Genomic DNA, 23411 nt, shown 5'->3' on the forward strand with positions numbered 1-23411 from the left:
TTTCGAATTGATTTACAGAATTTTAATTTAAGATCTTTAAGTGTTCCATGCTTCACACTTTTCCTGATAACATTTGTTGTTTTCTTTACTCCCATCTTTTCGTATTCCTGTTTTTCTTTTTCCCACTGGAACCAAACTATAATACTTTCATCTTTTAGCAATCATTTTGCTTGAAATTGAACACGAGACTTAAAACAAAACATTCTCTGAACATGCATTCTCTTCTACCAGTACTACAACAAACTTGCTTCACTACTTCAATATTTTTTTCTTTCAAAACACGCAGGTTAATAAGTTTATCACAAAGTAATTGTATGTTCTCATGTTTTTTGCACAGTTATGTATCTCTATCTTTAGCCAACGGTTTGCGGACAAAAAATGGGCGATAACGAGTATATGTTGTATATGAAATGTTGTTTCTTGTATATTCCGAGCTAAATTTTTCATAAAGGTTTATTAATGAATCGAGTAGTAGTTGCTTTTGTTTTTTATCTTTATTTTTTGTTAGTCTGTTTCTTTCCAGTTGTTATTCTAGAATTGTCATCACGTGTAAGAAACTCTCTGATCAAATCCTGTGTTTCAGCATCAAGCAATGCATTACCACGATGGCATTTGCTGTTTGAAGTTGTCCTTTTTGATGAAAAAGAAGAGTTTAGGGTTTTATTACCCGCTAATAAATTTGACATTCTGTTTGTTTCATTTGTAAGAAAACCGTTTTCTACAGAAGAAGTAGATGATCTATCAGTGGTTGTAGGTAAATTTGTTTGTAAACCAGGCAGGAAACTTTTTAGCCTTAACAAACGTTTTTTGTATTTTTGGGCTGAATAATTAGCTGTTTTCACCTCGTCCGTTAATGTTTGTACTTTTCTATATGCCTTTGTTTTTCAGTAAGCAACCTTTGCTCTACCTCTTTGTTTGCGTTCTTTATTCCTACTCAACTCGCGTTCCGGTGACTCTGATAACGATGTTTCAATCTTTCTTTTTGCAGCTTTAAATTTTGCTTTCTGGACGCGCCAACAACAACGAACAATTCGTTTTTTTCTTTCTGATAATTCTGATATCACTTTAACCTTTTTCTGCTCACGCCGCATATGCCAACTTTTGCGTTCTTTTTCACGAAATATGTCTGCATTTTTTTCTAATTGTCTGTCCCGAAACGCTTTCCGAATTTCAGCACAAGATTTCTTTGAAGTTTTCATGTTATATGCTTAGTTGTATTTCTTTTGGAAAAATAGTATAATAACTGTAATTGTTAATACACGAAAAGTTTATTTATTATTAAAATATATTTCAAGATTTACATTTATTTTAAAAGCCAAATGTATTAGAGTCAAATGTAAAAAAAAACCAAACAATAAATGAAATCCTAATACTAAAATACTTGCAAATTACTCTAAGAACGCAGCGTACTTATGGTAATCATATTTAACGCTGCAAGGTAATCATATTTTATCGCTGCAGTAAGTCCCTTATGGTTGATGTGTTTATTTAATGCTTTTGATTTTTTTTATCTTTGTGATGTCAGCTCCGTTATGTTGTTGTCAACTCTGTTATAAAGAGGAAATCACGGAGTTGACAGTAACGGAGTAGACATAATTATACATAATCAATAATATCTCATTATTACTCATTGGAAAACATCTTTAAAATCTTTTATTACTATATTGTCCAAAAGATTTAAAGAGTACTAAAACACGCCATATAAAAATTTGTAATTTTACGGAATAAAAAAGCGTAACGGAGTAGACTTTGAATAAGAATATCATTTTTAAAATAAGGTAATTAGGCTCTCATTTTAAACAAATAATCCTTACAGCACGATATAACTTTAAATGTTAATAAATTCCACAGAACTGGACTTTTTTTATTATTTTAATTAGTAAATAAGTAAAAACTACAAACCTGTGACTATTTTAGAATGTAATAACGGAGTGGACAAAAAATGTGGGGACAGCAAGTTTTTGACAAGAGCTTCAACAGGATAAGGTGTAAATTAATACATGTATTAAAATACCATATATTAGCATGTCTAAAGCACCAAATTATGTCCCCGATTAGCCTTAATACAAAAGGAAAAAAATTATTGAGCATAACAATATAGTCCTAGATGCAGGACATCTACGGAGTGGACATTTTTGATTAACAATTGTGCACAAAAAATTTTAAACTTTAGTTGGAAATATCCGATAAAATGCTAGTTTATATTAACGATAAGTATTACTACCCACAGTGCTGTTTTTTATGTTACAAGAATTGCATTTTTATAGCTGTAGGACAAAATTTCAGTAACGGAGTTGACGGAATGAGAAAATGACTCATTTATGTATAAAACTTAGGTGACATCTTTAATAGTATGCGTAATAATAATATAAGCATTAAAACACATTATCCACATTAAGTAACACTAATATAAAAAAAAACTTATGTTCACATTTTATTGGTTATTTTTGTTGTGATGATCATTTTGGAATCAGGGGCATCAAGAGCCATATCTGCATCAATAACTACTTGATAGCGAGGTCGTTTCGGCAGATCAGAAGGTGGATTACGATACAGAACTTCTGAAGCCATTAGCTTGCGAAGATCTTCAGTTGTGTCATAAACTGTAAGATACTTAAAATATGGAGTTCTGTTCCCAAGTGTAAAGTCTCTCACTTCAATGGATTCTGAAAAAATTAAATATATATTTTATTATACTTATATGTAAGAAAAAAAAACATTCCCCTACAGCCCAAAAAAATTGCTCAAAAGTTGGATTTAAATCCTATTGTTAAAATATGCAAACTGAAAAGAAAAGTAGAATACAGTGACAAAAATTTAACCTTGATTGTTGCATGATAAAGTTTAAAACCAACTTAAAACAAATTTGAAACAAATTTTGGTATAATTATGGTATAATTGGTATAATGCCAACAAAGTCAAGGTGGTGCCTAAAAAACTTTGAAACTGGAAATTATGAATATCTGGAACTTTGCCCAATCAAGAAATACTAGGTCTTTTTGAAATATAAATTGATGAAAGCAGTTTAAGTTTAATTTAAGTAATTAAGTAAAATTTCAAGATCTTTCACTCTGTTATTGCACTTCTTACATCTACCTTAAGGGTAACTGAAGTTTTCTTTCTGATTTTATATGCAATACTGCTTAGGCTAGTGTCTTTAGTCTCACTGCAGAAAATTCAGTCCTATTCTATATCTCCAGGCTACATGCAGGCATAGAAAATATTTGTTTTTTTTTGTCAAAATTAAGTCAAACTTCACTTTACTCCATAATTTTTTATTCTTTTGCAGCTAATATTTTTAACCACAATGATTTCTTTCATGTTTTTCACAATTCTCTTAAAAGCAAACATTTTTTTATCATTGCAAGAAGTCTAGTTTTATTAGCGTGCTAATAAACCTTAGATTATAAAATTTTGTATTTTATCTCAAATGTTAGGTTCTAGAGACTTTAAGAAAACCTTTAACAATGTTGCTATTAAAGAAAAGTTTAACATTCCTTCTCTTCTACATGACACAGTGGACCCAAAAGACAAAGTTTTCAAAATAGAATTATAACTAATGATTAAAAAAACTCATCGAGGATTTTTATAGAAAAATAAAAACTATAGGAAAATTAAAACCTTTAATATTAAACTAAATTTGCGGACTGTGTTCAAATTATTATATTTGTGCATTTTTGACAAATTAGTGTTTTTTGATAAATATTTAAAGTTTTTTTAGATGACAGCTAAAAAAGTAATTTATTAGATAAAAAAATGAAAAAAAATTTAGAAATTTAATTAATTTCCGGGGTTTGGTTCCTACTGTTTGGGGTCTGGTTCCTACTGTTTATTGACAAAAAGATTAGTACTTAAAAACAAGTAATTGATTTAAAAAAATATCAGTATAATAAAATTAGATTGCATATATTTGAAATTGCATATATATATATATATATATATATATATATATATATATATATATATATATATATATATATATATATATATATATATATATATACAGTATGTCAAAAAAGTCTATCACCCCCTGTTGTTTTTTCAATAAAAACAAAATTTAATATGCTTAAATTTAGATTTTTGACCTTAATTTTTTTTTTTTATATTGAATTTATATCAAAAAACATTTTTATAACAAGAAATTAATATTCCTATACTTAAAGCAAAAATTATCCACTAAATTAGAAAAAGTGTAAGTCAAAAAAGCGTATCACCCCCTTATGATTTTTTAACTTTTCTGTTGTTTAAATTAGTAAAATTGCAGAAAATAAGCCAAAAACAATCAAATTTGGTTGATAGAAGTTATTCTAACTAATTTTTTAGCAAAGTTTGTTTTCTTTTTAGGTTTCTTAATAAGAAAATTATGGCGAAAAGATATGAAATTCATGAATCAGTAAAAAAACTGATCCTGAGACACTATAAAAGTGGAAAAGGATATAAAACTATTTCTAAAATAGTCCATATTAAGCCTAATAGTGTAGGAAATATCATTAGAAAATATAAAAAAATGGGTACTGTTAAAAATTTGCCAAGAAAAGGATGCCCAGCTGAGACTACCCAACGCATTGATAGAGAAATTATTCGAAAAGTTGAACAAGATCGAGGATTATCTGCACCAAAGCTTGCAAAAGATTTACAAACAGATCATGGTATAACTGTAAATCCTCAAACTGTTCGCAATCGCTTGAAAAATCGAGGTTTTGTAGGTAGAGTTGCTCCAAAAAAGCCTTTTTTGAGTAAAAAGAATCAAAAGAAAAGATTGGCTTGGGCTAAGAAACATTCAAATTGGACTAATGACCAATGGCAAAGAGTTTTATGGTCCGATGAAACAAAAATATGTTTGTTTGGTTCTGATGGTATCATACGCAAATGGAGAAAAAATGGTGAACGCCTAAATCCTAAATGTATGAGACCAACTGTCAAGCATGGGGGAGGTGACATTAAGCTTTATTATAAAATTTCAATATAATATATACTTCTAACTTATTTTTTCCTCTTATCATAGGTCAAATGATGGTTTGGGGCTCTTTTGCTTGGAGTGGTGTTGGCGAACTTGAATTTATTGATGGAATAATGACAAAAGAGGTTTATACTGACATTCTGAAGCGAAAACTGAGATCAAGCGCCAGAAGTGCTGGCTTATCTCGTAATTTTATCTTTCAACAGGATGGAGATCCTAAACACACATCAAAGTTAGCTACTGAGTGGTTAAAGAAAAACAGTATTAAGATGTTAGATTGGGTTCCTCAGTCACCAGACCTAAATCCCATTGTAAATTTATGGAATCTTTTTAAAATTAAAGTAGCTGATCAAAAACCATCCAGTTTGTCGCAGTTAAAGGCAATTCTCATTGAGGAGTGGGAAAAATTTGACACACAATGGCTTAAAAACTTAGTAAATTCAATGCCTAAAAGATGTCTTGCAGTCATCAAGGCAAAAGGCGCACAAATAGACTATTAATTTTATATTAGCAAAATAATTATTTAAGGGGTGATACACTTTTTTGACTTACACTTTTTCTAATTTAGTGGATAATTTTTGTTTTAAGTATAAGAATATTAACTTCTTGTAATAAAAATGTTTTTTGATATAAATTCAATATTTAAAAAAAAAATTTGGGTCAAAAATCTGTATTTAAGCATATAAAAATTTGTTTTTATTGAAAAATCATCAGGGGGTGATAGACTTTTTTGACATACTGTATATATATATATATATATATATATATATAGAACTCTTATATGTTGTCCGAAAGTTTTTTTCATATTTTGTTGACAAAAAGTAAAAGTTAAAATGCAAAACCGGAATTTTTTTTTTATTAATTGATAGACTGCCTGCCCCAACCAAACCCTCAGTCGATGTAGCAGCACCCCCTTGCGAGTCAGGCTATAGGATAGTCGATGTAGCAGCACTCCCTGGCGAGTCAGGCTATAAGATAGTCGATGTAGCAACACTCCGCGCATGATTTACAGTAAAAAAAATAAAAACATTTTATAAAAAAAAATAAAAGTAAAAACATTGTTTATATTGTTAAAAACATTCAGAATGTTTTAAAAACATTCAGAATGTTTTTAAAAACATTCTGGTCAATTAAATTTGTGTTTTTGTGGTTTTTTAAAAAAACGATTAATTTGTAATTAAATTAATGGTTTTGACTTTCGTCCAACACGCTAATGTTGGACGAAAGTCAAAAGTAATTAAAAGTGATGTATATGTTGGCGTAAGAATCACTGTTTTCCTTCCGTGCTTCCCAAATGCAACAAACTATAGAACTATATATATTTATATATATATATATATATATATATATATATATATATATATATATATATATATATATATATATATATATATATATATATATATATATATATATATATATATTAGTGCATCCAATAACAAAATCATTTTTCAATACCGGTATTTTGGTTCTGAATAATTTCAATATCGGTAATACCGGTATTAAACTTTTTTCTATTAATCTTATTTAATTCTAATCTATATTAATATTTTGTTTACAAAAAATGGTATTCATTAGAATAAATTAAGTTTGAAGTGGAATCACGCAAATTTTAGTTAGGGGAAAGTCGGTTAGCCCCTGACACTTGAAAAAAAAAAAGATTGTACACATGTACTAACAGAAAACAGTGTCCAAACACTTTTTTAAAGTATAAACATTTATCTATTGAATTAGAAGCAAAAATTAATTGCTGTATACCTTAACAATATACAAAACATAAAAAAAAAAATGTTAGAAAAAAGATGTTTCAAAATTGGATGGAGCCTCGGACACATAGTTTAACCATGATTTCACCTTTTTTTTACCTGTGTGACACCAATATAATATATAATAATTAGGATTGGAATGTTCTCAAAATATTTAAAAAAAAATTGCCTTTAAAAATTGCCTCTGATATATATATAAACATTGGCTTTGTACCAATGAAAATAAACACTTTAAAAACACTGTTTTCAACTCTTAGGTCTTTCTATTAGAATTAAATAAATTACTATTATAGGTTTGCATATTATATTAAATGCATTACTATTATTTATATAAAAAAGTTGCTTATTTTTAATATGTAAATAGATTAAGTTGTCCATTATTTTTATGAAAATAAATTGCTTTTCGTTGCTGCGTTGTTCTTTAAGAAAATCATAATAATATGCATATTGCTATTAGTCCCAGGCTTCTAATTGTAAATACAAAGAAAAAGAAAAAATCACGCACAGAAATGGAAATACTTTGCTTTGTCAATAGAAGGAAGAAAGAGTTTTACTTTTAAATTAAACAAGTTTTATCTTTAACTGAAAATTTTTCTTCCTTACCAAACTTATGAGCAAGCATGATTTTATATTCTCATTACAAGCTGAACGAGCGTTGTTTATTGCACCTAGAAGTTTAAAATATTCCATTTTGTGTTTTACATAAAGAAAGCAATAATATAGCCTTTATATATATATTTTAATAATAATCTTTACATATATTTTTTAATACCGCTATTGAGCTAACACAATACCGGTATTCTGGTATCGGTACCAGTATTATATACCGTATTACAGTATTGGTAATACCGGTATTATAAACCGGTATCGGATGCACTAATATATATTTAATAAGGTTTTCAAACATTTCATCAAAATATTGTTTTTGAAAATATGTCTTCATGGGACTTGGTTGTATGCTCATTTGAAAAAAAACCTTGCCATAACTTTGGAGGATGCAAACGGATTATTCAGTTTAAAACACCAGAATCAGATCTCTTTAAAAGACGACTCATCACAACTGTAAGCTGTTCTAGATGCGATGTCTTATGAGAAAGAAGCTTTAAATAGTTTCTTACATCTTTATTGTTTGCCTCTAGACCTTCCTCAGATAAATTGCCAAGGTTATTCATAAGAATAATTAATCAGCTGAGTGATAAAAGATACCTTGAAGAGTATGGTTAATTTGTGCCCATGGCATATTTGTAATAATATTAAGTACATTATTATTATATAACTCTTGAAATTTGTTTATTTTAACTTTACGTTGACAAGAAGCTGTATGAAGCTGTACACTGATTTGAGAATGTAATAGTGACATCCTTTGTACATAAGAGTGCATAAATCTTTTATAGTAGATATAACTTTTTCAGAAAAAATCTAGGGCCTTGTGACCCTTTTGTAGATACTCCTTTATTCTCACTAGAGTTGCAATACATATCTAATCGCAGTCCAGTGTTTTCTTTTATTATAGTTATAGCCCCGTCTCTTGCATTATGGTTCACCAAGTGGTCCTATTTTTTCAACCTAAAGCCTATAACCTATGTGACACCAATACAGTAGTTTTAAAAACTTACAAATAACAAGTAAAAAAATAACAAGATATTTTTCATGTTTTTTGATAGTACTTTGTATAAAATGTAAACATAGTAAATCTCAGTTTTAAATTTTCTTTTAAAATTCTTTTTAAAATTTTCTTTCAAAATTCTAAAATAAAGATTAAAATTTAAAACATAAGCGAGGCACGTTTTTCATCTCTTCTTAACTTCACTTAAAACATCACTAAAATTATATAGAAAAATTTTATTAAACAGGCAACAGTTTTTATAAACTAAAAAAACTATTTTTTGTGTGAAATTAATTACTAATACGCAACAAATTTCTTTACTCAGTAACTTATATGTAAAATGTAGTGAAGTACAATACTTTAAAAAATACTTAAGCAAAAGTAAAAGTACACATTAAAAAAATACTTAAAAAGTAAAAATTCACAAAAAAAATACTCAATTACAGTAATGTGAGTAAATGTAATACGCTATTTTCCACTATACTTCTGTGGGTATAACATTTCTTATGCTTAATGTGATGGGATTGAAAATGCAAGTAATAACATAAACTTATCTTATAATATAATGCAAGCATGATATTGATATTGCATGTGATATTGCAGTGATCTAACAAATAGTCTAAAGTTTCCTTGATCAAAACAATAACAATTCTTTACTTAATCCAAGCCATTTTAGGAAGCACGTGCAGTTGTCCAGAATTAAAGTACTTTTTTTAGACAACTTTTATATATATATATATATTATATATATATATATATATATATATATATATATATATATATATATATATATATATATATATATATATATATATATATATATATATATATATATATATATATATATATATATATATATATATATATATAAGTTGTCTAAAAAAGCAGATAAGAATATAATAAAACAAAAACATATTTTGATATACAATTTATTAGCAACTTTGGTCAGTATATTAAGGAAATACTTTATTATTTGCGCTAGAAACATGGACAACTTTTAAATTTATTTTTTAAATGTTTTTACTAAACTTTACTGTTTTAATCAACGCACAGGAAAGCAAGAAAACTAATTCTAGCGTACATAGCAAATTAGTTACTTACTTAGCATTCATAGCAAATTAGTTTCATATAGACTGATAAGAATTATGAATAAATTGCTTATAAAAACTTTCAATTGTTGTTGAAATGTTATAAAAAATGTTATAAAATATAAATACAATCCTCAATTTTATCAAATTCGGTAGCTAAAAATAACAACCACCCTAAAAAAAAGAATACAAGCTGTATAAAAATACAAAGCTGTATAAAAATTTTATAGAGAAAAATTTTTATTTTTATTTTCTTTCTTTAATTAATAAATTTTTTTAGCTTATTTAATTAAAATTTGATATTTCGTGAAATTTGGTTCTTTTTTTCAGTAGATAAACTTAGCTTTTTGCAGCATTATTGAAATGCTTTAAAAGTTAAAAGATGGGAACTGCTGTGGTCAGTGTGTGTAAAAAAATTAAATTAAACGCAGACGAACAAGACATGTAATTGTACTTGCTTCCTGTGAAGGCTTATAATCAGTTATAAAATCAAAGGGTTGATGAAATAGTTCAGGCGCAATTTAAAAATAAATAATTAAATTCATAGACCTCAAAAATAATACTTAATATATTATAATATTTAGTGATTTTTATATAATAAAATAAATAAGTGCCATAATAATTATAGCTTTTGTACAATATATTTTTTGTACAACGTTATTTTGCTGAATCAAATCAAAGGCTTCAGGAAAAAGTTCAGGCTCGATTTAGAAGTAAATAAAGAAAATCAAAACACAGTTTGCCAAACTGTGTTATGTTTGTGTGCCTTTTTGGCCAACTGTGTTACTTTTGGCTTCTTTTTAAAAAATACCCAGTAAAATAAACAGAAATGAATTAAAAATTATTTTTCACTTTACAGAGGAAATTTAAAAAATTTTATCAAAACTTATAATTCGATTAATATTGCCAGAGCAAAATGATATTCTACAAAAAATATCATGCCATTTACTTATTTTATTAATTAAAAAACACTAAAGTATTATTTTTGAGGTTTATATAAAACCTAAAAATAATACTTTATTTAGTGATATTTAATTAATAAAATAAATAAACGCCATAATAGCTTAAGTTTTTGTACAAATTGTAAAAAACAATTCATTTTTTGTAAAACTTCATTATGCTATGGCAATTTTAATTCTATTATAAGTTATGAATGAATTGATTAAATTTTTATTTTAACAATGAAAATAATTTTTAATTGATTTTTGCTGATTTTACTAGGGATTTTTTTAAAAGCAGCAAGCTGTTCCAATTAAGGTATTCCAATTTAGGAAACATGATGCTTTAATTGAAAAAAAACGGTGCCTAGACAATATGCCTTTATTTCCAATAACAGTGCAATCATTTTAGTCAAATTGTAGTTAAAAGTAGGATTGGGTTGTTGTTTGTATTAATCAAATCATGAATGTTTTCATAGTTAAAGCATCTACCGTTAAAAATTATTACCGTTATTTATTCCTTAGGTGTTCCAATTTTAGCAACTCTCACTTAAGTGTGTATAAATTATGGTTGCTATTCTTATCTTTTTTTGGTAGGAACTAATTAAAACTGAAATTTTTACAAACAATTAAAACTGAAATTTTTACTGCGTTCTCCTATGGAAAAAAGAGGAGAATGGCAACCCTAGTATAAACATATAAGGATATTGTATCCCAGCTTATAGCAAACATATAGGTTTATATCCATCTATATCCATGTTAAATGTCAATTTTAATTAAATAGAAAATATATGCATAAATTATTAATAATGTATTATAAATATTTTCCTTGCCCTGGATATTAAGCCCTGCTAAACATTATACCTGGCTCATATATATTCCAAAAACTCAGGAGAACTGCCAGAATAGAGAGATGACGAGTACCTTGTTCTGATCGGGTAGCAGGCAGTTTTTCCCATGAACCCAGAATACAATATTGCTAGGTGTTTGACTTGAATTATTTTACTGGAGATTTCCGGGTACCGAAAATATAATTACTGCTACTGGAAAACTGGGATTAAGCTGAATACCTGGCACATCTCTACTGATGATGTTATATTAAAATAGCCATCTGTGGAGCCTCAGTATATATTATGAAAGTATATATACTAAGTGAGACTTTGAATTTAGGCAATCAAAATCTTCATATGAAAAATATTTATTAAAGCAAAACAAAATAAATTTGCGTTTTAATTTGCATAAATTTACAAAAAAAAATTGCATTATTTTTCATTCTTATTCTTATTAGTTTGTCTGAAGAACTGTCAGGAATAAAGTCTTTAAAACAAATATGTAAATATAAATACTTAAACTTGCAGGGGTAACTTTTTTTTTGCCATTGTTCCACACATGCGTGGTATGGACAGGTTTCCACAACGCCATTTTTTATAATTCCTGGCTGAATTTATAGGATTAAGATGCTCCTAGCATAAAATGTAGGCCTTAGCTTATCCCAGAAAGATACAATAGAAAGATAAAGCTAGTATTAAAAAATTAAGATCCAATAGGATAAAAAAAACAAGAAAAATTTGAAATATGTTTAATAGATGACAAAAGCTTAAGTAAAGAAGATGTATAGAGCTAAACATTGAAGTGGCCTTATGAACAATGTAAAAATTGTTAAAAAATAATATTTCGAAAATACCCAAAAATTATTTATCAAATTTTTACAAAATTAATTTTTACCAATGAATTTGGGTTTGGCTCCTTCTAATACAGGATCTAAACCTCTCTTCATCAACTCATAAATTGTCCGATCGCTAAAGTACCACCTAGAAAAGTATCAAAAATAAAGTAATACCTACAAAAGTATCAAAATAGCAACTCTCAGAATTAGAGTCAGCATTTGACAATGCCAACCTTACTGCTGACCTAAAAGTGTTTGATGTGAGCAAAAAATTGCAGACCTTGTTTTAATGTTTTATGGTGACCCCTTTGTGACAATTTATTTTGCCGACCTAATGCCAACCTTTAACAGTTTGAGGTTAGCAGTTTATTGCTAATTCTCATTTCTTCTAATTCTGAGGGTTGAAATAGATTTTTAAAAATAAATGATCATAAAATTCATTAACACATAATCACAAAAACTATTACATATTTATTCTCATATTTGTGTTTTCGTGTTTTTATATTTTTGTGTTTTCATGTTTTTATATGTTCTAGTTGTTATTATGTGCTAACATTTAAATGTGATTATATTAACATTTAAATGTGATTATGCTTTATTGTATGCTTAGTAGAAAAACTTAAATTTACATTATCCTGGTCCTAGAATACCTAGACTCCTGATCTGTAAATAAATTTCTAAAAATGCCTCCTTTCAAGAGGATAAATTTTTTGCTAACTAAATTAATTGTTAGATAAAAAAAAAATTGATATATAAAATTAAGATAAATAAAGGTAGCCTTCAAGCAACTAAAAAATTGGTTAAAAAGAACTTACCATCTATTAAGCAAAAAATTTAGCCATTCGACTGTTTCAGGTTGAAAAAATGCTTGTTTTCTTTTTTCCCGCATCTCATGCTCTCTGTAAAACCAGTTTTGAATTCGATCAACCTTGACATTCCAAATCCAAAGTGCATAAAGACAAACAACCAAAGGAGCAATAATTGAAAACTGAAACAACCCACAAACATAGGATATCAAAATAACAATACAAAGAGTTACTGTTAACCGCCACACCTCATTTTTAGCATGTTTTTTTATAACATCTTCACTGTTATCAATTTCAGGTTCCAAATTCACATCTTCAACATTTTTAAGAACTTCTATTGGCGCCATAATAAAAAATTTGCTTGCATTTTATGCAAGTCTTTCTGCTCAGACACTTGCATTCATTGTTGTGCAATTACTTGTTGATAATTACTAATAGCTACTTGAATTTTTCTTCTGTATTTTTTGAAAAAAGGTAAAACAAGTTTTTTATTATTATATATTATATTAATATTATTATAAAATATTATATATATATATATATATATATATATATATATATATATATATATATATATATATATATATATATATATATATCTATATATATATATATATATATATATATATATATATATATATATATATATATATATATATATACATACATATATATATATATATATATATATATATATATATATATATATATATATATATATATATATATATAGATATATATATATATATATATATATATATAGATATATATATATATATATAGATATATATATATATATATATATATATATATATATATATATATATATATATATATATATATATATATATATATATATATATATGTGTGTGTGTGTATCTTAAACATACAATGTAGAATGCATTTAATTTTTTTTTTTTAATATTTACATTTTTATACTATAATTTTATAAAAGTTTTGGAGTTTATCTATAAAACTTTATTTCTTAACTATAAAAAGAAATAAAAACTCATATATAAAAAATATAGGTTAAACATAAATTATTAAAAGAAAACTTGAAGCAGCTTGCAAAACAATAAGATTAAAGGAAAGTTTTTTAATCTAATATCAATAATAAAAGTTAGCAACATAAAAATTGCTTTTTTTAAAGCAACACACTTTTTCTAAAAATTGGTTTTTCTACCACTTGAATTTAATTTTTTAAATTAAATAAATGAAAATAATCTTTGTTTAATCTTCAGTTTTTTTAAAACAGAAAATCAAAGTTTAAACAGGAATTTTAATCTAAAATTTAAACAATTTAATATGGCTTAAATTAATATTTTTGTTCAAAACTAAAATAAAATGTTATTATTGTTGATTTGGTTTCCAAGCTTCTATTTTTGGTTTTGTTGTTGAATAAGGAATATATGCATTCTTTGTACCAGACATATTAGTGACATGATCACAAGCAAATTTTGGAACAATTGGTGGATTGATTATTGGAGTCTCATCGGTCATATAATGCATCCATGAATGCCATTCTGGAGGGATCTGGGTTCCATCATACTCCATGCGACCTTTGTAAGGGTACTCAACAAATCGGTTTCTTCCCATAAAATAACTGTTATTTTCGTAATACTTATTTCCAAATTTGTCTGTACCTACATGTGTTCCAACTCGAACTGTACATTCACGAAGAAACCTGTAAAAAACATTCTTGTATCCTCCAAGTTGATCAACCATGTTTTTTCCATGTCTAATCAAATTCATTTCTTATGAATCTAAAAATATGTATGTATGTGTATATATATATATATATATATATATATATATATATATATATATATATATATATATATATATATATATATATATATATATATATATATATATATATATAAATTAGTAAAAACACTTATCTAATTTTTGATTACTTCAACCATGTTGAAGTAATCAAAAATTAGAAAAATTCTTCCTGATGAACCTACTGATGGTGAAACACAGTGTTGAAGTAATCAAAAATTAGATAAGTGTTTTTACTAATTTATTATTGCTCTGTTCTTTAAAACATTGAGCACTCTGTTTGTAGAATACACTAACATAATTCTTTTATATATATATATGTAAATTATGTTAGTGTATTTTACAAATAGAGTGCTCAATGTTCTATATATAATTTATTTTTTATATATATATATATATATATATATATATATATTTATAAATATATGTATATACATATATATATATATATATATTTATATTTATAAATATATATATATATATATATATATATATATACATATATATATCTATATATCTATATATATATATGTATATATATATATATATATATATATATATATATATATATATATATATATATATATATATATATATATATATATATATATATATATATATATATATATATATATATATATATATATATATATATATAGAGAGAGAGAGAGAGAGAGAGAGAGAGAGAGAGAGAGAGAGAGAGAGATCTATAGTTTGTTGTCTTTGGGAAGAGCGGAAGGAAAAAAGTGATTCTTACGCCAACACATACGTCACTTTTAATTACTTTTGACTTTCGTCCAACATTTTCGTGTTGGACGAAAGTCAAAACCATTAATTTAATTACAAATTAATTGTTATATAAAAAAACCACAAAAACGCAAATTTAATTGACCAGAATGTTTTTAAAAACATTCTGAATGTTTTTAAAACATTCTGAATGTTTTTAACAATATAAACAATGTTTTTACTTTTATTTTTTTTTATAAAATGTTTTTATTTTTTTTACTGTAAATCATGCGCGGAGTGTTGCTACATCGACTATCTTATAGCCTGACTCGCAAGGGAGTGCTGCTACATCGACTGACAAATAGCCTGACTCGCAAGGGAGTGCTGCTACATCGACTGACAAATAGCCTGACTCGCAAGGGAGTTCTGCTACATCGACTGACAAATAGCCTGACCCGCAAGAGAGTGCTGCTACATCGACTGAGGGTTTGGTTGGGGCAGGCAGTCTATCATTAATAAAAAAAAAAAAATTCCGGTCTTGCATTTTAATTTTTACTTTTTGTCAACAAAATATGGAAAAAACTTTCGGACAACATCTAAGGGTTCTATATATATATGTATATATATAGTAAAAAAATGAAAAATGAAAATAGTGTGCTCAAGGTTCTTAACCAAAAAGAGAAATAATAAATTAGTAGAAAATCATTTATCAAACCTTTTTTAAATTACACTGTGTTTCATCAATAAAGTCTCATCAACTTTCTTATGAGTCTTTATTGATGAAACACAGTGTAAAAAGAAAAAAGTTTGATAAATCATCTACTACTAATTTATTATTTCCCTGTTCTGTTAAGAACATTGAGCATTATATTTTGTAAAATACATTTAAAATTATTTTGATACATATATATACATAATACCATTAAGTAAATAAATATTAAATTCAAACTTAAAATATTTATTAGTTATAGACAACACATATTTATATGTACAAAAGCTTTATCCAGCAAAACTTGAAGTTATAGAGTGAAAAAAAAGCTAAAAAGTTACAACTAATGCTGACTCAAATTTTAAAAATTGGGGGAAATAAGCTCTACTATGTAAAACATATATTTTCACATCATTTTTGACACATTATACAGATCTAGTTTATGGCTTCACTATCAGCTCCGTCTGGAATTTCTGTGCATTTGGTACCAAACATCACATATGTCACAGCACATCTAATCTTCTTATTGACCTCTGTGAATACCACACTTTAGATAATACTGCAGGTTCTGTTGATAATACTGCAGATGACTATGATGTTGACAGCAATCAAAGTAGCGATGTTGAAGCAGAAGCATTGTGAGCACTGGAAAGTACTTTTAATAGTGCTTGGATTACTGGTTGGCTTACATATGACAGAATTAAAGGCATCTGTCTTTGTCTGGCTAATTGCATAGATTCTCCTGCCTCCTTTTTTATTCTTTTGTATTTATATTAAAATCATAAATAGAAATTTAGCATTAAAGTGAATTTTAGGGCTATTTATAAGCAATCTCTTAGACATTCATCCAACTGCCATTTTACTTTGCTAAAATTTCTACCTTCATTTGTTTTACAAATATCAGTATTTTAACTCATTGATAACATACACAGATGTTATCAATGAGTTAAAATACAGAAACACTTAAAAAAAAGTACTTACTTAGTTTATATGCACTTGTATCTGTATTGAAAATAGAAAAATTTCAATATAGAATTAATTTTTAAAGACAAAACAAACAAGCACTGGCTTTTTTTAAAGCTTTTTATCAAGTTTGAAGGAACTGGAAACTGGATGGAAAAACCACTCATCAATAAATTCAAATTAAATATTAATGCCAATGGTTAGAAACCCCAGAATGGTTATGAAAATTCTCCTTATTTGTTAGTTAGTCTCTATCATGTAGATCTTAATGTCCCTCTCTCTTAATACAATAACACAAGCTATTTTATTATATGGACAGAGAAAATGGGGCTTTACACCCCCTGTTACCCTTTATATATATATATATATATATATATATATATATATATATATATATATATATATATATATATATATATATATATATATATATATATATATATGTAAATTATGTTAGTGTATTTTACAAATAGAGTGCTCAATGTTCTTAAAGAACAGAGCAATAATATATATATATATATATATATATATATATATATATATATATATATATATATATATATATATATATATTATATATATATATATATAGAGAGAGAGAGAGAGAGAAAGAGAGAGAGAGAGAGAGAGAGAGAGAGAGAGAGAGAGAGAGAGAGAGAGAGAAGAGAGAGAGAGAGAGAGAGAGAGAGAGAGAGAGAGAGAGAGAGAGAGAGAGAGAGAGAGAGAGAGAGAGAGAGAAAGAGAGAGGTGGAGAGAGAGAGAAGAGAGAGGTGGAGAGAGAGAAAGAGACTCTTTTATTGTACGCATGCAATATTTTTTAAACACAACACATTAAAATTTTTATTTTTAATACAATTAGGACTTGCAAATGTAAAAGAGAAGAGTCTTCGTTATAAATGAGAATTACTTCTATTTATGCAATGCTTAATTCTCTTTGTGTTGCAATTTTTACCAGAAAAATAAAATTTTACTGTTAATGTTGTTTTTTAAACTAAAACAGAAAAAAATAAATAAAAAGACAGATGTTGTTATTTTATTTTTTGGTTTAAAACTATAAATAAAAATGCTCAAAAATTTAGTCAACTAGACTTAAAAAACTTCAAAATAAAATTTCTTCAAAACTATTAAAATAAATTTAATGTAACCTGTAATTTAAAATGTAAAAGTTTTCCGAGAAACTTTATTCAAGCTGTTTTACCTTTACTTTATTTTCTTTTTGCACTTTTTTTTCTCTTAGTTTATTTTGCATTGATTTTTTTAAGTTATTGTTATAGATTTCAACTGCAGATTAGTTGAACTCAAAAGAACAAATTTAATTAACAAAAATTATCGCTTCAATACGGAAACAGACTAAAAATAAACAACAAACAAACATTTGTAAAGGAATACAGAAAACGCCACAAGTCGATCAAAAGCGTTTACAAACATTAAGTATTAAATTTTCGGGGTCAATTTAACCCGTCTAGAATGGGTGGAATGTGTTTTTTAGGTTTTTGCGGTAACCAGTAAAATCACAACTTTTTAAATAAATTAATGTTAGATTATCTTTTTTACCAAAGTTACATTTACAGGTAAATGACGGATAATAAATACAGATAAATATTTGTTGATTAATGCCACACATATATTTAAACTATTTTTTTAGGCTAGAAAAAGGTATCATTTATTTTTAAGTTAAAAAGACTTCAAACCAAACTTAATTGGATAGTTTGTGGCTTATGTTTGAGGCGCTTAATGTTATATATTGAATTGAAAACTAGTTGCCTTAACCCTATTGCCAATGATCTTAAAATTTCCACTAATGTAGTTTAAGATATACATATTAAATTAATTTATTAGTTATCGATGAAGATACTTTAAAAAACGTATCCAGTAATCAAAGTCATTCATACCAAATAACAAAAGCTGTTAAAAGTAAAATAATGCCAGATTTAATAGAAATTCAAACACTGGTTAAACTCGGCAAGTAGACTTAGCAGAGTCTGGCGTTCACAACGTGAGCTAAAATAAAACGATGTTGATAGTTTAAAGTTTGTGTATAGTTCTATGTTGGAGTATATTCTATATTATGATTTGAATTTAAGAAAATTTTATAATTAACTTGATAATCTTTTGTGTGTGTGTGTGTGTGTGTGTGTGTGTGTGTGTGTGTGTGTGTGTGTGTGTGTGTGTGTGTGTGTGTGTGTGTGTGTGTGTGTGTGTGTGTGTGGAAAATTTATTAGCAAAATATGTTCAGATAAAACATAAATGGGCCAATCCATATCCTATGGACTTTTGCAGCCGGCTTTAAAAACAATAGCCTAAAATTTAAATTCAAGTTTGGTCTTATCTAGGTACCTTTACAAGCCAGCAAGACATTGTCTGAACTGCACAACAACGGTGTTTTGGTAGAGTGAAACTTTCTAGAATTTCAAAATAAAAGTTTATTCAAAGATTAGTCGGCAAATTTGGAATTTAAGTTGGCAGTTAGCAAATGTTGCATACCCATTACAATTTAAGGTCAACCTCATCTGAAAGTACCAAAGTTCTTCTGCGAAAGCATTATATAGACATTATATAGACATGTGTTTTTAAAATCTTTAAATTTTTCCGAGCCAGATTTTGGCACTTTAACAGGTGGATTTTAGATTCGAAATGCTTAACTTCCAAACATGGTCAAATCTTAAACTTATATTTTTAAGATGAAATAAAATGAGGATGGTTTACAAAAAGTTACGGTAATTAGAACTTGGGGGTAAAATTACCCCAATAACTTTTCCTCTTGACCCCCGTCAAGGAAAACAATTATTTTGTAAAAAAAATCCGTCATTTTATTGTATACCAAAGCTCTTTTAAATATTTCAAATTTCATCAACAAAACTCTTGTTGTTTAAAAAGACCTTGTAAAATTTACAACCCCCTCAATTTGAGGGTGTTCAATTCATGGTCATTACTCTAAAACACAAAAGCGAGAATTGGTTAAACTTAGATTTTTTCATGAATATTGGTTTACTTTAGGACAGAGAAATTTTTCTTTTAAAGAAAATTGTTTTCCTAGATTAGGTTTAAGAAAGGGTTAAAATATATTGGTGTAATTTGCAAAAATGCCAAAAAATGTTGTTGCAAAAATTTATTATCTTAAACATTTAACTTGTTCAAAATTAAAACATTTCAAAACATCTAAAGTACTCAAAAGGTTGAGATAAGTTCTCTACAGATATCGATCTATAATGATTATTCTACTTCCTCGCAAATATTTGTATTTTGATTGAAAACTAAAAAAAATTTGTAGTGTATCTTAAGTATCTTAACTATATAAATATTTAGCCAAAACCATACAGATACCATGGCGTAGCATAGCAACAGATGCTATGTGTGGAATACTAGATATGTTTGGAATACTAAAAACAAGAAATAAATAGCATTTTTTACAGATTTAAGTATACTTTCATACAATACTTTTATTTCCCATGTTACAAATGCTTGCTGTTATAGTCAACAACACAACTAAAAAGTTATTTTCCTTATTCTGGATGATTAGAGCAGTGTAAGATTGTATCTAAGTGAAGATTGATGCTTTAACTTAACTTTTTTAACGTGGTAGAAGACATCATGAACCTTTGGTGTGACGGATATTGGTAAAAATAGGAAAGATGTTTTGAATTTCAGCCCAAACCTTTCCTTTAGTGCGATCACCCAAAAAGGACATTTTTTTAAAGCCTAAGTTGGTGAAAAAATGTTTTTGTGCCCATAGTTGGCAAAACCTTTTTTCTCTCCCCCCCTCCCCCCCATTCTTTAAAATTTCTTTGCGACGACCCAGGCTGCAGCGACCTGAGGATTAAAAAAATACTAGTTAAAATACCAAATTTCAAAACTTTTAAATTTGCCAAAAATATTCTTAAATTAGAAACAGTTATCAGCATATAACTGAAATAAATTCCTTATACACACTCTACCGTTTAACGTAAACTTTTAATGCAAGTCGGACAAATCATTTAAGAGCTAAGAGCTTTGGACTTCTTTTAACATCTTGACACGTGACTCCTTGAAATTTTTTTGATAATAAAAGCTACTACTAAAGGAACCGTTAAACAAAAATATTTTAAAAAACTGAAAGTAAAAAGTAATTAGCATTATTTTACATGAAAAAATTTTAAATGTTAAGAACATTGAATATATTGCAATTTGTGTAACTTATCAGCGTAATAAAATTTCTGTTTGTTCTGCAATTGAACCTGTCATTTCGAAAAGGACATAAGTCCAAAACTTTTAACAGTTAGTTTATAAGTTTGAATTAAAAATTTCTGTATGATTTATGTTTTTTTTATAAAAAAAAAAAATACATTAGCTATATACGTTCTTTATTTATCTACTTCTATGTTTAATTTCTTTAGCAACCTAGACATTATTTTAATAAAAATCATATTTTTGTTGATTTCGAAAAGTTTTAGTAAATGGACTTGTGCCCTTTTCGAAATGGCAGGTTCAATTGTATTTTAAAAGTTATTGTTCAACTTTAGATAAAGATTACCTCAATGAGATGGTGGAAAAGTCTAGATTAACGTATATGTATGAGCAATATATTTAACACATCGAGATATTTTATATAAAGCAAACATGCCGCTGATATTTATATATAAAGCATAATATATCTTCAAAGTTTTTAAACCAAATTGCGCACATGTCAGATTATTTTGATAACAGGAAGTTTAAAATGTTCCTTTCATTTCTTTTTTAGTAAGAGTCTGCCGTTAGCGGAGTGGATGAAAAAAAAAAACACTTACTCCATTTTTGGAGTAAGTGTTTTTGCTCAAATTTTTATTCACGTAAAACTGAGCAATTACTTAGCGTTTTTGGAGTAAATTGCGTAGCTTTACGATAATAAAAATTTGAGAGGTTTTACTCAAATTTTTGTTTGTGTTAAGCTGAGAAATTACCCCAAAAAACGATGAGTAAGTGGAATTCTTTTTTTTATTGCCCGGCCTGATGGGAATGACCACCGTCGAACCACGTATAACGCGTTTTTTACCCAAAATCTTGGTTTTCGAGGTCATATTTTGAAAACTTAAAATTTAAAATTTTCTTTTTTTTTTTTGCATTATTTCTACATAAGGGTAAAATGAAAATTTATATTAAAACACAATTAAAATTTATATGGCCTAATCATTTAATGTCAAAAGTTGAAAAAAGATCAGCAACTCTACATATAATGTCTTAACCAGGGCACAGTGAGAACATTTTAATAAAATAGGTGACTAACTGGATCTTCTGAAGTTTTAGATATCTTTGGTGAAAAGTCATTACCACATATCTCAAAAAATTGAGGTTTTCGAGAATCGAAAATTTCACAATTTCAAAAAATTTAAAGTTCAATACAAGTTAGAATTACTATTTTACAAATATTTTACTCATTATAAAAAAAAATGCATATTATAAATTACAGTTTAAAAGCATTGTAACCCAAAAATCAGATTTTTCAAGACACGAGGTAATGAATTTTTACCAATAATATTAGAAATTGTGCAAACTCCAAATTTAAGTTTGGAGTTTGCACAACTAATGTTTATTTTAAAGTCAAATTAGAATGTTTTGTAAAAATTGTTGCAGTGATTGGAGCTTAAGAACAAACTTACCCCAAAAGGTCTGCTTCTCCCTACCCCAAACATCAGGGCAACAAGTTTATATTAAACTTTTTTTTACACTAAATATAAATTCTTTAAAAGGCTTTAACTTTCATAGAATAATCTTTTATTGTTTAAAAGTTATGATCATGTAAATTTTACAATTCCTTTATTTTGGGGAGGGTGAAAACTTTATACAGTTATATCTTATGAACTCTAGCAGATTAATAAAAAAGCCTTTTTATGCGTTTAAATTAAGTACAAACTGTAAAGAAAAAACAGTTTAATAATTTATTACCCTCACATTTGGGATTGGAGTATTCTTAGTTTCTCTGCTTTTTTTCTTTCACAGTGTTGAGGATCAAATTTATAAATTCTATGTGGAGATTCAGCTGCTTCATCTTCCATTAATTAGTTCTTTCTTTTTTTTATCATCAAAACTTAAAAAACTTTTCTTTTTAATCTGTATTTTCACAAATAGCATATAATTATATAGTTTAACTTTGTCTTTGTTTCAGTAACTTCAAGTTTTTTATAGTTTTTTTATTTGGGAAATTGTTCAATAAGTATTTTCATAACACAAACTAAAAGTTTATTATCAAAAAAGTATACAAAACTTCTTCAGTCGTCAAAGCAATAATGGTTCGTGTCTCTTCTTTGTAACGCCACTAAATTATTTGAGTAAATTAAAGTCACGTTTATTAAATGCTGTTCTTTGACGAATTTCGTTTTTGAATCAAATAAATTATTTGTTATCACGCCTTTCTTGATTTTTGGCCATGTGATTTCCTACTGTGC

The 23411-nt window shown here is 26.9% G+C and overlaps 2 protein-coding genes across 3 annotated transcripts in view; both read right to left on the reverse strand.

The window, feature by feature from the left end:
• Positions 1-13293, reverse strand: part of LOC100207459 (uncharacterized) — a 67387-nt gene extending 54094 nt beyond the window's left edge. The window contains exons 1-3 of the mRNA XM_065800560.1: positions 12840-13293; positions 12084-12169; positions 2432-2666 (exon numbers count right to left, since the gene is read on the reverse strand). Of these exons, the coding sequence (XP_065656632.1) occupies positions 2432-2666; positions 12084-12169; positions 12840-13177 (659 nt within the window). The 5' untranslated portion in view covers positions 13178-13293. The remainder of the gene's footprint in view (positions 1-2431; positions 2667-12083; positions 12170-12839) is intronic.
• Positions 13294-14095: 802 nt separating this feature from the next.
• LOC136082029 (probable NADH dehydrogenase [ubiquinone] 1 alpha subcomplex subunit 12) lies at positions 14096-23059 on the reverse strand. Of its 2 annotated transcripts, none has more exons than XM_065800561.1 (2): positions 22912-23059; positions 14096-14593 (listed from the first exon to the last, which is right to left on the reverse strand). In XM_065800561.1, exon 2 carries the CDS (start codon positions 14580-14582, stop codon positions 14181-14183), a length of 402 nt encoding a protein of 133 aa, XP_065656633.1. In that variant the 5' UTR covers positions 14583-14593; positions 22912-23059; the 3' UTR covers positions 14096-14180. The 2 variants fall into 2 exon arrangements, with proteins under 2 accessions (XP_065656633.1, XP_065656634.1); XM_065800562.1 differs by lacking the exon at positions 22912-23059 and adding an exon at positions 18212-21763.
• Positions 23060-23411: the final 352 nt, after the last annotated feature.

This window comes from Hydra vulgaris, chromosome 06 (assembly GCF_038396675.1).
Source record: "Hydra vulgaris chromosome 06, alternate assembly HydraT2T_AEP".
In the NCBI taxonomy this organism is placed as follows: Eukaryota; Metazoa; Cnidaria; class Hydrozoa; order Anthoathecata; family Hydridae; genus Hydra; species Hydra vulgaris.